The sequence below is a fragment of the Macaca mulatta genome, chromosome 11 (genome assembly GCF_049350105.2).
Source record: "Macaca mulatta isolate MMU2019108-1 chromosome 11, T2T-MMU8v2.0, whole genome shotgun sequence".
NCBI classification, from domain to species: Eukaryota; Metazoa; Chordata; class Mammalia; order Primates; family Cercopithecidae; genus Macaca; species Macaca mulatta.
Window position 1 is genome coordinate 9,875,100 of NC_133416.1, and position 15,287 is coordinate 9,890,386.

The 15,287-nt window shown below is 40.3% G+C and overlaps 1 protein-coding gene and 1 long non-coding RNA gene across 9 annotated transcripts in view; one reads left to right on the forward strand and one right to left on the reverse strand.

Annotated features, from left to right (window-relative positions):
• LOC107000761 (uncharacterized) lies at positions 1–12,811 on the reverse strand. Its single transcript, XR_013400877.1, has 3 exons — positions 10,811–12,811; positions 10,529–10,612; positions 1–568 (listed from the first exon to the last, which is right to left on the reverse strand). It is a non-coding gene; the product is annotated as an uncharacterized LOC107000761 (long non-coding RNA).
• YBX3 (Y-box binding protein 3) overlaps positions 9,826–15,287 on the forward strand; it is a 24,350-nt gene continuing 18,888 nt past the window's right edge. For all 8 annotated transcript variants that reach the window (XM_015151066.3, XM_015151067.3, XM_015151068.3 and 5 more), the window contains exons 1-3: positions 9,826–10,296; positions 14,016–14,079; positions 15,039–15,072. In XM_015151066.3, the coding sequence (XP_015006552.3) occupies positions 10,038–10,296; positions 14,016–14,079; positions 15,039–15,072 (357 nt within the window). In that variant the 5' untranslated portion in view covers positions 9,826–10,037. The remainder of the gene's footprint in view (positions 10,297–14,015; positions 14,080–15,038; positions 15,073–15,287) is intronic.

Below are 15,287 nucleotides of genomic sequence, written 5' to 3' on the forward strand. Positions count from 1 at the left end.
TTTTCTTTCACTTAAAATTAATTTTATTTGGGGGAATCCATCCCAAATCCATCCCCTCCTCTTCACACCCATCCCATCTTCAATAGAGCATGCTGTTTAGTCTTTAATCTAGATTCTGACCACACTTACTGATGAGATGAACACTGTCCAACTTGCAGGAATGCCCAAGTCCAGTGGTTCTGTGGCTCTGCACCACAGTGTTCATGGGAATCTTTGCTAGAATTGAGAACCTTGAGGAACACGGTGCTACTCAAATGTGCCTACTATGAAGATATCCTGCACGTTTCGAAGTCCTTCCAGAGAACACAAGAGGGAACAGCCACAGTCCCAGTTACATAGATGAGCTTATTTTTTTCCCCAGGCTTGAGATTCTCCTTAACTTGAATTCTGCTTTTGCGTATCTTCTTTCAGACACTAACTCTTTTCCCCTTCCGCTCTGAATTTCCTGGCATAATTTCTTCAGTGGGCTTGGATTCTCACAAAATTAAGAGGGCAGGGGAGGGGGTTCTTCTGGAAGCCGCTTCTGCTTTCAGTCTTGCAAACTACCAAATGCCAAAAACTTAGCTTTCTAGAATAAGGAAAAAGAAAATCACCGAAACAAATCCAGTTAGTCAGAATTCTCTCTGACTCTTCTATTGCAATATGAATAACATGCAATTTAATTTACATAATCAAGTTGGAATTTTAAATGGAGTTGGGGTAGCATAGCAGAGGGGAAATTGATGTTAATTCTAGCTTGTATATAAGATAGAAACAAGAAAAAAATAGACACATAAAATATCAATGTATATAAAAATGGAAAAACAGTCATAGCCTTGTCACTTGTCTGACTGCACATACATCCTTTCCCCTCCACTCTTTGCCTCCGTATTTCTGAGCCTCAGAGCTTGACAGAGATGGAGGGAGGCAGGAGGATTAAGGTAAGCATATAATGATGTAACTTCCCCTATAATATTTAAACAAACTTGCCTCTCTGAACGTGTACTTAATTACTGTCCAGAGCTGATAGTCTCACATAATCTGCATGGATAAGGACAAGAGGAATGAATGTCAGCGTAGAGCTGAGGAGATGGTCCTGACTTTGGACCCTGATGAATCTCAGTTTGAATCCCTATTTTATGACCTACTATCTTTATGATCATAAGCAAATTGAGTAACCGTTCAGAGTTTTGGTTTCCTTACCTATAAAATTGCAATAACACCAAACTTACTGAGCTGGTGTAAAGGTTAGAAATAATAAATACAACGTCCGTGTTTAGTATGTAGACCATGGTAAGTACCAGATGAAGAGTGCTTCCTGTTCATATTCAAGTAATTATCCCACCCTCAAAACCACAGAATACAGCAAACCAGAGAAAGGCCTAAGAAGTTAATGGATTAAAAAAATGAACTGGCCAAGTGTGGTGGCTCAAGCCTGTAATGCCAGCAGTTTGGGAGGCTGAGGCAGGTGACGTAGGAAGATCACTTGAGGCCAGGAGTTTGAGGAACAATAGCAACAGAGCTGTATTCCCAGCTACTCGGGAGGCTGAGGCAGGAGAGGCAGGATCTCTTAAGCCTGGAAAATACAGTTTGCAGCGAGTTATGGTGGTGCCACTGCACTTCAGCCTGGGTGACAGAGCGAGACCCTGTCTGTAAAGAAAATAGAAAAGTAAAAAAGCAGCCGGGCGCGGTGGCTCAAGCCTGTAATCCCAGCACTTTGGGAGGCCGAGACGGGTGGATCACGAGGTCAGGAGATCGAGACCATCCTGGCTAACACGGTGAAACCCCATCTCTACTAAAAAATACAAAAAACTAGCCGGGCGAGGTGGCGGGCGCCTATAGTCCCAGCTACTCGGGAGGCTGAGGCAGGAGAATGGCGTGAACCCGGGAGGCGGAGCTTGCAGTGAGCTGAGATCCGGCCACTGCACTGAGAGTTAAGGTCAAATGAAATTATAAGAGTCTCTACTCATATTTTTGTCTCTTCTTTCCAGTTTTTGTTTGCAGGAAACGAGAGGGATCCTCTGATTACCAAATTTACTCTCAACAGGGGCTGGTCCCCATCCGGAGCAAAAGGCTTCAGTAACCCCAATCCAGCATTTTCTCGACAGACTTCTAACTCAAAGAGTACTGTGGCCTATTTCTGCAGGTATGTACAGCTTGCTTAAGAGTTTCAGCCATAATGAAGGTCAGGAAAGTGCCAACTAATCTTGAAGGACCAGGATATACCGAGATCAGAAACCAAGGATAAGGTGTGCCCAGTTATACCTGTTGAGTCTTCATAGTGAATCTTATTTCCTAATCTATAAAGAAGGGTTGAGCGATGGAATGGAGTGTGGAGAACCCTCCACAGCAGATTCCTACTCCTGTCAAATCCGGACAGTCAAGTCCTAATTGAGTATATTTTAATGACCTTTTCACAAACAGCCCAGACTACATCCAACCATTAACCAACTCCCTGCCCACAGAGATTGTAGTTACTTCAAAGGGACACCTCAAAGTCATTTTGTCACATGATGGAATTTCTCACCCTTCACATTTTCATGCTACCAAACCAAGTTCCTTCTTGGTACAATTTAACTTGTGTTCTTCTGTTTTACACTTATTAGATACATTAAAATAGCTAGTTATACACATCAGTGCAATTCAAATAAAATGGCATTCTTCTATTTTCTTAGGCCCCAGTATGTGTAATGGGTCCTTTTAGATGTCAGCTTCCATATTTTAGGGAAATATTTTATATTTCATAGTAGTTATAGGTTATGAATCCTGAATTTGAAAAGAAATTCATGAGATCGACATACAGGAGAATGGGAGTAGCCACAGTCAAACAGTATATGTCTTTACTGGAACATACTTTTTAATATTGCCTTCTATTCTAAAATACAGGTGTTTAGCTTAGTGGGTCTTTTTTAGGATGGCCCCCAAAATAATAATAATAAATGTATATAAATCATCACTCAACTCACCAACAAGAAAAAAAGTAACCCCCTCAGAAAACAAACCAAACCATTCCAGTTGATTCTTGCAATCTTGTTTTTACAAATTAACCTACTTGAATTTAAGTTTATCCCTTTGATATTTCAAGACTCCTAGTTTTGTTTCTTAATTTTTCATGTAAAATTTCACTGTGGGTACTTCTAGAGTGGTATAGCTTTAAACGCTAAAACATTTATCTTGAAAAACTCTAAAATTGATCTGTCTTTATCAATAAGACCATTCTATTATTGATTACTCTTTTTCATCTTAAATGTAATAAAAAGTCAAAGAGAAGAAAAAGCTGGCTTGAGAGTTAATGTTGCAAATCAGTGTAGGCTGCAAAAAAAGAATACCAATAGAATAAAAATTATTTTACTAAAACTATTTTAAAATACATATTTTATGATTTAAAGTAAAATATCACTAGGTTGATGTGTTTCTGGAAATTGGCAACAAGCTGATCTGTAATTGGAAATGGTAGTAAAATACGTGCTAGTCAACACATGGGTTCCATGGTCTGAACGTTTGTGTCTCTCCACAATTCACACGTTGAAGCCTAATCACCAAGGTGATGGCATTAGGAGATGGGGCCTTTTGGCGACATTTAGGTCATGAGCACAGGCCCTCACCAATAGGATTAGCAACCTAATAAAAGAGACCCGAGGGAGCTTGTTAGCCTTTTTGTCCTTCCACCATGTAAGGACCCACTGAAGGCAACATCTATGAAGAACAGGCCCTCACCAGACACCAAATCTGATGGTGCCATGATCTCCGATTTCCCCGCCTCCAAAACTGTAAGCAATACATTTCTGTTGTTTAGAAACTACCCAGTCTATGGTATTTTTCTGTAGCACCCCAAACAAACTAATAGGTATCCCGTCATAATACTCGTCTGTGCTTAAATTCTGCTCCCTACCATCCCATGCTTACTAAAAGACCAATAGTGATGGATGCAAGGGATTTGGCAAAAGCAGAATAAAAGGAAATAAAAAACTAGAAATATTTTGCTCACAGTGCAGTAAGATTTCTGGAGATCTAAATCCTTGGAGAAGCAGATATTATACTTCTTGTTTATATTTACTCCATAATGTCAAAATAAATACATATTCAGATCTACATTAACAAATACTACTATTTTGTGGTCGTGTGTGTGCGCGCGCGTGCGCACGAGCACGTGTATTTATTTTTTGAATATATATATATATATATATATATATATTCATTTGGAAGTTAAAACTCGGATTGGAATTTTAACAAATTCTCTCTTGGAATTTTCTTAGGAGCCAGTTTTCTTTCTCCCAAATTTTCTCATTCTCAGTTTCTACTCCAAAGTTTCCATGTTAAAGGAACATCAAAATCCAATTAAACATGTCTCCAAAAAATGAGTATGAAATAGATCATTATGGTGAGCCACTAGGGATGCTAAAGAGATCAAATGAAAGTCTGACTAAAAGGAAGAGTTCAATTTAAAGAGAAGAGAAGGAAGAATTTTGAAGGGCAAAAACTGAAGAAGAGACACATTGGATGATTTTCCTCCCTATTTGCTGTTTGAGAGTGCATTTTCCTGTTTGCTGTTTGAGAGTGCATTTTTAAGAATTATCTTATCTACCAAGAAATAAAAGACTCTATATCTTCTAGACAATAATCTAGATTTGATAGTCTCTGAGATTTAATTCCTAAACAAGTACGGACATAAAGTGAGGTGATAAAGAAAGTTAAAAGAATAAAGAAAGTGGATTAAAACAGAAAAAAAAGAGAAAAATAGTATTGCAAAAAGAGACAGAATAAAGCTTTTTTAGGAAGAAGAGAATATATTTTATTCATTGCTTCAGAAAGTTTCAAAATGCTTCAAATAAAATTGCACACAGCTGTTTGGTTTCCTCTCCAGAGGACCTAATTGGAAAGATCTGAACATTATCTTCTGTAGCCAGACAGCCTTGCTTTCTTTCTTTTCTTTGTTTTCTTAAGACAGGATCTCACTCTGTCACCCAGGCTAGAGCACAGTGGCATGATCACAGTTCACTCCAGCCTCAACCTCCCAGGCTCAAGTGATCCTCCCACCTCAGTCTCCTGAGTAGCCCTGAGTAGCTGGAACTACAGGCATGTGCCATCATGTCCAGCACAGCTAATTTTTGTTAGTTTTTGTTTGTTTGGTTGGTTTTGTAGAAACGGGGTTTTGCTATGTTGTCCAGGCTGGTCCTAAACTCCTGGGCTCAAGCGACCCACCCGCCTTGGCCTCCCAAAGTGCTGCCTTGCTCTGTTTTTGAGGGGACTCAATGATAGAGCATGGACATTTTGTCAATCAGAATTTTATGGTGGCAAGGGTGCTGAATTGGGTTTGAGGAGACTCGGGTTTTGGTTCTAGCTTCGCCACCAAATACATAAATTAGTTTGAGAAAGTCGGTTAATCTCTGAACTGCAATTCCTTGTTTCTAAAATGAGTGGGGTTGAGATGGATAAATTTCTTTCTAGTTTGAATTTATCGGATAATCTTTTCAAGTTCCTCACCAAAACTGTATCCATCTGCTAGTCTTTAAATAAACACTATAAACACATCTACATAGTTGAGAAAATAAGTAAAAGCAAAACAAATGCAACAACGTCACTTAGAAGCTGGAACTTTTATATAAAATCAATATATGTTGAAATAATCAGGTTTTTTAAAACTTCTCAGTAATTGCTTTTTTTTTTTTTCTCCTGCTTAATAATCTCAGGTCTACAGGTGCAACATTTTCTGAACTCTAAATCCAGCTTCCCATAGGGGAGAGTAAAGTCACAGCCAATTCCCCACCATATTCTTAGTTCTCTTAATGAAAAGGAAGAAATCCTATAATACATCTTCACTATGGTGGCCAATATATGTGAAAGTTAAATAAGAAGCATAGTCTATAAAGGCAGTGGTGCCATGGAATGGATATTGTAAATTCACTTTGTTTACATACCCTAGAGATTATCAGTGACATCATTATAGAGTTATTCAGAATTACAGCATTATGGTTCATGTTTGGATATTATATGTTTGGATATAATATCCAATTACATGTTTGGATATAATATCCAATTCTTTGGCTATTACATGTCACAAAGGAAGCTCAAACCAGCCCAACAGGTAGCATTATCCTGATGGGTAACCACAGACTAATGTATGGTCCACCTTTCAGGACCAGGACTTTTTCCCAATGGAATCTTGAAGAATTATTCAGGCTAAATTTCTAATTGTCTAGAAGGCTTGTGCTACTCAATATGGCAGTCATCAGCCACACTGAACTCTTTAAATGTAAGTTCAAATTAAGATGTCTTAAAAGTGTAAGATACACACTTTGAAGACAGCACCAAAAAAAAGAGGAATGTAGAATACATCATTCATAGTTTTACTCTTGATTAAATGTGGAAATAATATATATTTTATATTGATTGGGTTAGGTAAAATCTATTAAAATTAATTTCATCTGTTTTTCACTGTTTTATTGTGGCTGCTTGAAAATTTAAAATTAAATATTTGGTTCACACTTGGGACTCAAATTATATTTCCATTGGGACAGTGTGGGTCTATACCATAAATTCATCAATACAGGGGCATTCCTGTCCTGTTTTGCATGATGTTCTCAACACTGAATTGGAATGATTAATAAATGTGCTGAATGCACTATTACTGAGTGCCAAACAGAGCATGATAACCAAGGTCCACTCTCCCCGTGAACATTGCTGGAGACATCCTGAAATACCTTTACTCTCTTATTCTTGAACTTTTCTGTTCCAAACTGATCATTTCCCTCATGTTCTTTTTTGTATTAATTTAGATTAATACTTCACTGTTTTCCAGTTTCAAATATGCTAATATACAATGCTTCCTTACTTTAAGCTCCAGTCCCTTGAATAACTTGAATTCTCCTCAATCTCCTTAGTCAATTAATTGCATTTTCTTCCTTAGGGTGATATGCTAGTCTCTTCTCAATTTAGCATCAACCTTAGCTTCTTCAAACGCAGAGACTACATTTCCCAGAATCTCCCTCCTGGCCTGTGTATTTCCAAGTTGGAATCTGCAAATGAGAGGCTTTCGCTCAAAGTTTAGAAGGAAGAAGAGGAGGAGACCATTATATTCCAGAGTCAGTTACAGAAAGATGCATGGGCATCGAAGCTGCTTCCAGATGAACTTCTTGAGGACTTACTGCATCTGTGGTGCTGACTGAGATAGCAGGTACAGAAGTAAAGCTAATGAAGTTTAAATTTCAGGGCTCCTATCTTGTGCCGATCCTTTCTAAGACTCTAGGAGCAGTCCTAGCAATTTAGTATTCATAGCAATTTAGTATTCATAACTTTATCTCAAAAAGGGCTCTCTAAATTGTATGAGTTTTAAGTGTCACAAAACCTCAATCCAGCCCTGAATTGCTGAGAACTTCCGAAAGATCTTGTGGCTCCAGTGGCTTCAAGGAGAACTCCTGAGAACCACTGTCTTGGGGACTGGAGTCTGAGATCTTCAACGGAGCTTCTCTGACTTTCCCTCCTTCAGCCCTTCCAACAGTTGTGAAAGCTTTAACTTCCTCCATGCTAGGAACAGAGTGGCATTTGTTTTTATGATCAAATCAATAATTGCTTAAAAATGATTGCTGTCAGCAATTAGATTATAATTCTTTGTTGACTTAAACTTAATAAATGATGATATTGTCTTACAACAGAAATGTTGATAGTGAAAAATAATTTAACATCACATCAAAAGACCTTATGACCAGCTCCATTCTGGTCAACATTGGATACTCATAATGGTGTACTTGACAAAGTCTTTGCTTAGCAAATATGAGTGTATGAATTAGTGAATGACGGAATGGATTAAATTTATGTGTATCTGTATCCAAGTTGCTTCCTAGTTATGATTATGAAAACAACATAGATCATGTTTGTTCTAATTTTCTTTAGATTTATTTAGCCCAGTACCAAGAACTTCCAGCTGCTCACTGCTTTTTTTGGATGACAATGATATGTAGTTTTGGGAGCCAGTCCAGCACAAATTCTAGGAAATCCCAGGGTGCATCTGTAATTATTTTAGGGTCTTCCAGAGGTTGGAGACCACACCTGTTAGTTATGAATTATTTCCAAGGATGAATTTTTTTAAAAGGCTTTACTTTTGGATCGGTTTGAAGAGTTCAATCTCTTTTTTCCTGTAATGTAATTCTGAAAGGTAATGGCAATGATAATCATTTTGCTGAATAAGAAAGTCAATGGTCAGTCCTCACCAGAATAAATCATTCTTATAATTTAATTGTAATTAAGAGCATAACCTTTCAAATTAAGAAATAATTTAATCATTCTCAGAATTAGACCAGCATTTTAAAAGCATCTGCATTTATATAACATCGCTGTATGCTCCATATTGAAGTCAAACTAAAATATGAATCTAACATTTAAGAGTTTGTAATTTTTAAAATATTGATGAATTACATAGAAAAGCTCAAAATTCCATAATTTGCCATTTTTTCAAATAATTTCTTTGTGTTTTCTGTGGATGAAACAAGAAAGTAAGAATTCAGGAAAGTTTCATAATTGATAGCAAATGTGCAGTTAAGTAATTGAGTTTGGAAGAATTTGGTCTGTTTTCATTCTGTAAAAATGTATTATGTCCAAACTCTATGCTACATACTGTACTAACCAGTGAAGATACAAAGATGAATTACACTTGATAGTTACCCTACTGATGTAAGGTAGACATCAACATTACAGATTCATTCCTGGAAAAAATTTGGTAAACTGTTTGAGGGAACAGGCAATAACTTAAAAAACAAACAAAACGAAGGAGCTTTAAGTGGACCGGACACTGGAGTTACACATGATAATCTCATCTATTTTTCAGGTCACCTTTGAGAACCTCTCATAAAGAAGGAAACCGACTCTGGACATTGAATCTCTGTCCCAAGTTAACCTGGTTAATAAAGAACAGAGCCAGAATTTATACCTCATCTGTCTGAACCCTAGGGGCCAAATAATCCTGTATTCCAGACAGTCTTTGGGTATAGATCCCAGACCCTTTGGCCCTGTGTTTAGTACCATCCAGTCCATTCTCAAAGGGCCATGCGGGCTCGTCAAGTTGGGAATAATGTTGATTGGGTGATCTGTTTCTCTATACCTCTCATCCTGGAGGCTAAGAGGGCTCAGTTCCTTAAGCTTTCACCAGCTGGCAGAGGCAACTGGAGCAGAAGGTAGGACGTGGATTTATTCAGTTTTTTTCAAGTACCTTATTAAATATATATTGACAGCTCATTATTTGTCGCGGTTAAATTGGTGTAAACTCTGAATTTACATTAAATCTGTGAGGTCAATTTCCTCATCTGCGTGTTACAGATGAAATTATCCGTATATTACCTTTCAGGAGTAAGTTGCCAAATAGTCTTAAGGTTTTATTATTCCAGTTTTTAATGGCTGCGCTACGAATAGCTGCTGAGGCTTGATATATGTTGAATTACTGACTAGATGCAAAGGATTTAAAAACAAGTGTTTGAGACAGTAAAGCGCAGAGTAGTTTGGGTGCCCTATTTTACCTCTCCTATAGGTCAGCTGCGGGTGTCAAGATGGGTTGAGGGAGGAGAGCCCCTGCACCCCGCTCCAACAAAGGGTCAGCAGCGCGGGCTCCTCGGAACGCTCCAGACGACCACCCAGGCGCCTCGTTCACCCTGGCTTTCCTTGGCTCTGCAACGCGGCCCGCGCGCTCGCGTCCCGGCGGATTGGAGCCATGGAAAGGGCACCGGGCGCCTTTAAATGCTAATGAGAGCCCAGGGCCCGACTCCCAAGCCAAGTTTCCCCACCCTCTCCCCTCGCCCGCCCTTCCCTCCCGGGCCGGTGCGCCGCCTAGAAAAACTTGTGCGGGGCCATTTTTGGGGCAGTAAGATCGAGCGAGGAGCCCAAGAAGGAGCGCGCAGCCCAAAGCTCGAGCCGCCTCCGCCGCGCGACCCCATCTCGGCCGCCGCCGCCTGCGCCGCGAGATCCGCCCCGGCCTCCCCGAGAGCGAGCCCGGGCCACCGCGACCACCAGCCGCGCTAACCGCCGACCAACCGCCACCGAGGCGCCTGAGCGAGAGCAGAGGAGGAGGAGGCATGAGCGAGGCGGGCGAGGCCACCACCACCACCACCACCCTCCCGCAGGCTCCGACGGAGGCGGCCGCCGCGGCTCCCCAGGACCCCGCGCCCAAGAGCCCGGTGGGCAGCGGTGCGCCCCAGGCCGCGGCCCCGGCGCCCGCCGCCCACGTCGCAGGAAACCCGGGTGGGGACGCGGCCCCCGCAGCCACGGGTACCGCGGCCGCCACCTCTTTAGCCACCGCCCCCGGCAGCGAAGACGCGGAGAAAAAAGTTCTCGGTGAGTCAGGCCGGGGAGGGCAGGGGATGCAGTAGTGGGGCGGGCCCGGCCGGCCGCGGAGCACGTGTGGGCAGCTCGCGCTATATCTCCCACCCGGGCTGGAGACGCTGACAGCATGGGGTCTCCGGGGGTCTCCGCGTCCCCAGTTCCGGCCGCCGCTGGCCGCCTCCCTTGCTGGCGCTCCCAGGTGAGCGCGCTGCGCCCTGCGCTCCTCGCCGCCGCGTGCACCTACCTTCTGGTTCCGGGCCATAAAGTTTAGGTCTTAACTTCTGTCTACCAGACGGGCACTGTCGCGGATTGCCGTGTTGGAAAATGCCTGCGTTTGGAGAGGAAAAGAGAGGCGGTCTGGGAGAGGGGACCTTGGGTAGAGATGGATGTGGACGTAGGGGAAGGACGGACACGTGGGCCTGGCACTTTGGGTCCTTGCTTGGGATCTGGGAAAGGAGAGCATTCCTTTGGGGAAGAGGAAGGCGCTAGAAGGAAACGGGGAGGGAAAGATAGAAAAGCTTCTTGCCAGAAAGGGTCGGGTGTCTCTCCCTGACGCCCTTCCCACATGGGCATGGGAAAGACGCCATGCTCCTGTCGGCTCCATGCCAGCAAAGAGGTGTTGCAATCGTCTCCGGGAAACTTGGATCTTAGTCCCACGTCCTCCTCCCCCTCTCTGTGCCCACTGCTGCAAACAGCCATTCAGTGTCCACCAATGGCTACACGCTTCCCTCTTCCCGGACTGTGGGAACGCACGTGGTGTAGCAGCTGAAAAAACTTCGTCGGAAGTAGGAGTATGACGTTAGTTCAAAACATTGTTACCTTGGCACTTGTAACCTAGGAAGGGAAACAGGAAGATGAAATGTTCAGATTTGGAGGGGAGCAGTGGATGGAAAGGGTTTCTGTGATGGTTGTTGGTTTAGTCACGTAACTTAAGCGTTCTGTTCTTAAGTAACGCCCTGTGTGAGTTCTTAAACGCTTGCAAAGCAGGTGGGTGGTGAATAACCTCCCTAAAGGGTGTGTGTCCATATCGTTCACTCTTAAACAGGAACACAGGAATGTTAACAGATGGTGTAGGATGCTTCGGAGACATTTTCACTATTTGGGGTGCGGCATGTTTGTCTGATCTCTCTGAGCCCTACTTCCCCTTTGGGAAGAAAGTTGAGGGAACAATGTGAGAAAAGTGTAACACCTTTCAATATTCCCCACCTTGAGAGGACTATTTTCCTCTTTTTTTTCCAGGGCTTTTACTAAGTCCCTACCAAACAACATGGTGATTGTAACCTGTGTAGGTTAAGAAACAAAATAGGCCTCATTTTACTGGACTAAAAGTTACTTAAATCTAGTCAGTAGTACATTGTGATGTTGTTTCTAGCAAATATTTATTGGAACACTTTCTGCCAGATGTCTGAGAGAGACAACCTTGTGTTCTCCAAAGCACTGTTAAGATAACATTCTTAATGATGCCTTATTTTTGTAGAAAACTTTTGCGGTTTTTCACTTAATCCTGTACTCAGTTCTGAGATTGGGAAAGCAGATACTACTATCTTTAAAGATGAGGGAAACAGATAAATGAAGGTTGATTTCCTTAACCAACTGCCTCTGCAGATCCCTGGTGATGAGTCTGATGACTTTTATCTTTCCACTCTTACTGCATCTCTCTAAAAATGAAGGACAGCCGTTTCTACATGACGCCTCAACACTGTTTGTCTCTGTCTAGTGTGTCCTGCCATCCCCTTTCCTTTGCCAAGCAAACACATGGATGCCTAAGATGTGCTAGGCACAGTGCTGACTAAAATGGGTATGTTCTAGTATTTGCAAATGGGCTTAACTTGAGTTTATAGGCACATAGACCAGGAAAAATTGTTTTCACGAGTGCAAAAAAATTTTCCTTCTGATAAATATTATGGAAATCTATGGTGTTCCTCCCCAAACCTTCCCCTTAGTGTATATGTAGTAGGTTTATGGTTTAAAGCAAGAAGTGGGAATGAATTTGATCATATAAAGTCCTCAGAGAAGTATTTGTGGAATTACAAAACTTTTTTTTAAACTACATTGGAGAGTAAAAATAACCTTCAGCCTGGATTGAGGCTAGCCCTGAGAATTATTTATCATCTTTTCCTTGTATTATTAGTTTTGCCTTTTTAGTCAAGATTATTCCATCAACAATGCTAGATATTAAAAAACAGTTCCAGTCTTTATATTTTCCCAGGTAATTAATTTTTTGGGCAAATAAAAAGAGGCACTAAAAGCATATTATTTGGAATATTGCCTGACTTAAATGCATATGCATGTATCAAAAACGGGCCTCTTCTGTGTACATTTACATCTAAAACTTCAACTGGTTTTTTGTCCTTTGCCTTGCTGCTCCGATTAGAGTGGCCTCAAGCGTAAGATTGCCTGGGTTTGATCTCTCCTTTGGAGAGATGAGAGATCTTTGGAATTAAAGCTGGAGAATGCCTAATCAATGTAGACTGCATAACTTTGGAGATATAAAGACATGTTTTTTGTTTTTGTTTTTCTTTCCCCCCCACAAAGAGAGCTAAAGTATTTTCCCAAGTGTATCAGTCTAGCAAAATTCAGAACTAACCCTGCCTACAACAGAGCGAGTCCTAATTACTATTTTAGTTTTGAATTTAAAAGTGAAGCCTTATTGTTTATCCTTGGAAATTATAAACTTTGTATTTTATGAAGAGACAGCATGGATTGATGTTAATAATTACTTTCATTCTCTACTGAGCCTTTTTTGTTTATTTTGTCTTTAAGGTAATCTATTATCAGGTTTCCTGTTTCATTAAGTCTAGATAATTGCTTTTTGCACTTCCTGAATTTAGACAGGGACATTTCCTAGAAGTACTGAATTTGTCATTCACGATTGATTCCAAAGATCATATATGAAATAGTTGAGATAAATATAAACCTACAAAATACAAGTTACATGAAGTTTTATTTTGTTTAGATTCCTTCTCTTAATTCTGCTAAAACCAGGCATTGTAGAGAAGTGGTCCTGTTCATGAGGTAGAGACAGCGATCACAGTAAAGAGGGGGATTTTATGGAAAATGCTTAAGTTTGATTCGCACAACTGTAGAGAGCAAGGTAAACAGAGAAACAAACCCAAATTCATCATGTGGTTTGAAAAGACCTGTTATATCATGTCTCAGGGTGGTAAGTACCGAACTGGATTGAGACAGCAGCAGTTCTATTATTATTCTTGACTCCTCTGATGGGCTCCCATTTGGCAACTGGACAAGTTGCTTTACGTCTTTCTAGAGTGCCTGTTAACAAGGAGCTACCATGTTTCTCATTCAAGTTTGCCTAATATTTCGAAGTATGAAAGTGATGTATTAAGGTCTTTCACTCTTTTATTGTAGCCCCTCTTTTGAACTTACAACATTTGTCTAGCTTAAAACTTGTAACATTCTTCTTGAACATTTTTTTTTCCTTCAGTGTTTCTCAATTTTAATGATTACAGAATTGTATAGACATAATCACTGCTTATCTTGTGACTTTACTGAAAAGTTGAATAAGGAAGAAAGGTTTAGTCTTCTGAAAAGTGCTTCCTTAGACTATCTTGGCTTGCTCCATTTTCTTTTTCTAATGTATTTTGGAATTAAGCTTTTAAAGGTTTCTTTAGGTATGTTTAGGCTTTGTCTAATGTTATCAAGATCTTAGTGATATGAGCTTTATCTCTTTGTAGGTCAGATACTAATTTATCTGCTTAATCCTATTTTAGCCACCAAAGTCCTTGGCACTGTCAAATGGTTCAACGTCAGAAATGGATATGGATTTATAAATCGGTATGTGTGTGTGTATTTGCATGTTTTAAATTATACTTATATTGTGGCACTAACAGTTATAAATCCCTTATCATACTTCATTAATGGCTTATATAAATTTTTTAGGTTTCTAAGCACTGTAATGTTCTTATTTCTAAGCTACTGGTTGTTAAATATTACTTAAAATACATTTCCAGGACACTAATAAATAACTTATTTCGTAAAGTCTAGTCATTAAGGAAAAAAAGGAGGAGGGGATAAAATCAGAAATGGGAAGGGCCTTAGGATAAATGAGACAATATCCATAATTTCACAGATGGAGAAATGGAGTCTTAGACTGGTTAAGCTGCTTTCCTAAGGTCACCCAACTAGTCAGTACTTGAGCTGGATCTTTAACCCACTTCTGGTCTAGTCCTATGTAGAAACTAAACTGTGGCCGCTTTTAACCATACAGGAATGAGAACACAACTACAAGATGTTGGGAGTGTATTCTGAGGTTTTTACATGATATCGACATTTTCTTTGCTTTCCCACCCTTTCTTAAAGTTCCTCCAATTTCTTGTCTCCTTTGGTGGGGTGGGGGTGGGGGACTGTTTTAAGTTTCAGTGTAAGGAGAGCCTAGTTCACAGCTGTGCCCTGTCCTTTTAACTGTCTTGCTTTGCTTTTGCTGGGAGGAAAATCTAAGGCTCTGATTACACACCATGTGATTCAGAAAGAGACAGAGGAAGGGGATGTTTCTGTATGTTGAGTCTATGAGCTTAGATCTAAGCACTGTGGCAATGTGGAAGAAGGTGGGTGGCTTGTGGAGTTAGAAATGTTTAACAAGGATTGATTTTAGGTGTCTGAATTGAGTGTAGAAAATAAGTGAAAATATATGTTGTGTTTTGAGGACTTGGGATTTAAATTAATAACACATAGGTTCTTTTAAGTTTTTCCACATACCTACTACCTTTAATTGTGAGCTTTTTGTCTTTCAACAGAAATGACACCAAAGAAGATGTATTTGTACATCAGGTAAGAGGGATTATAAATATTACATTTCTATGTGAGGAGGGGGTATGTAATCTTCTGTCATCCCTTTCCCAAAAGTAAGTCCTGTGGATTATTATTTTAATCTAAACTCTTTCTGTGATTTATTTTGCAACAAGAGCTCAGTTCCACATTTTAAGATTGGCAAATAATTTTTTCTGTCCTATCATATTAACTGTTTTCAAATAGTTTTATTTTTG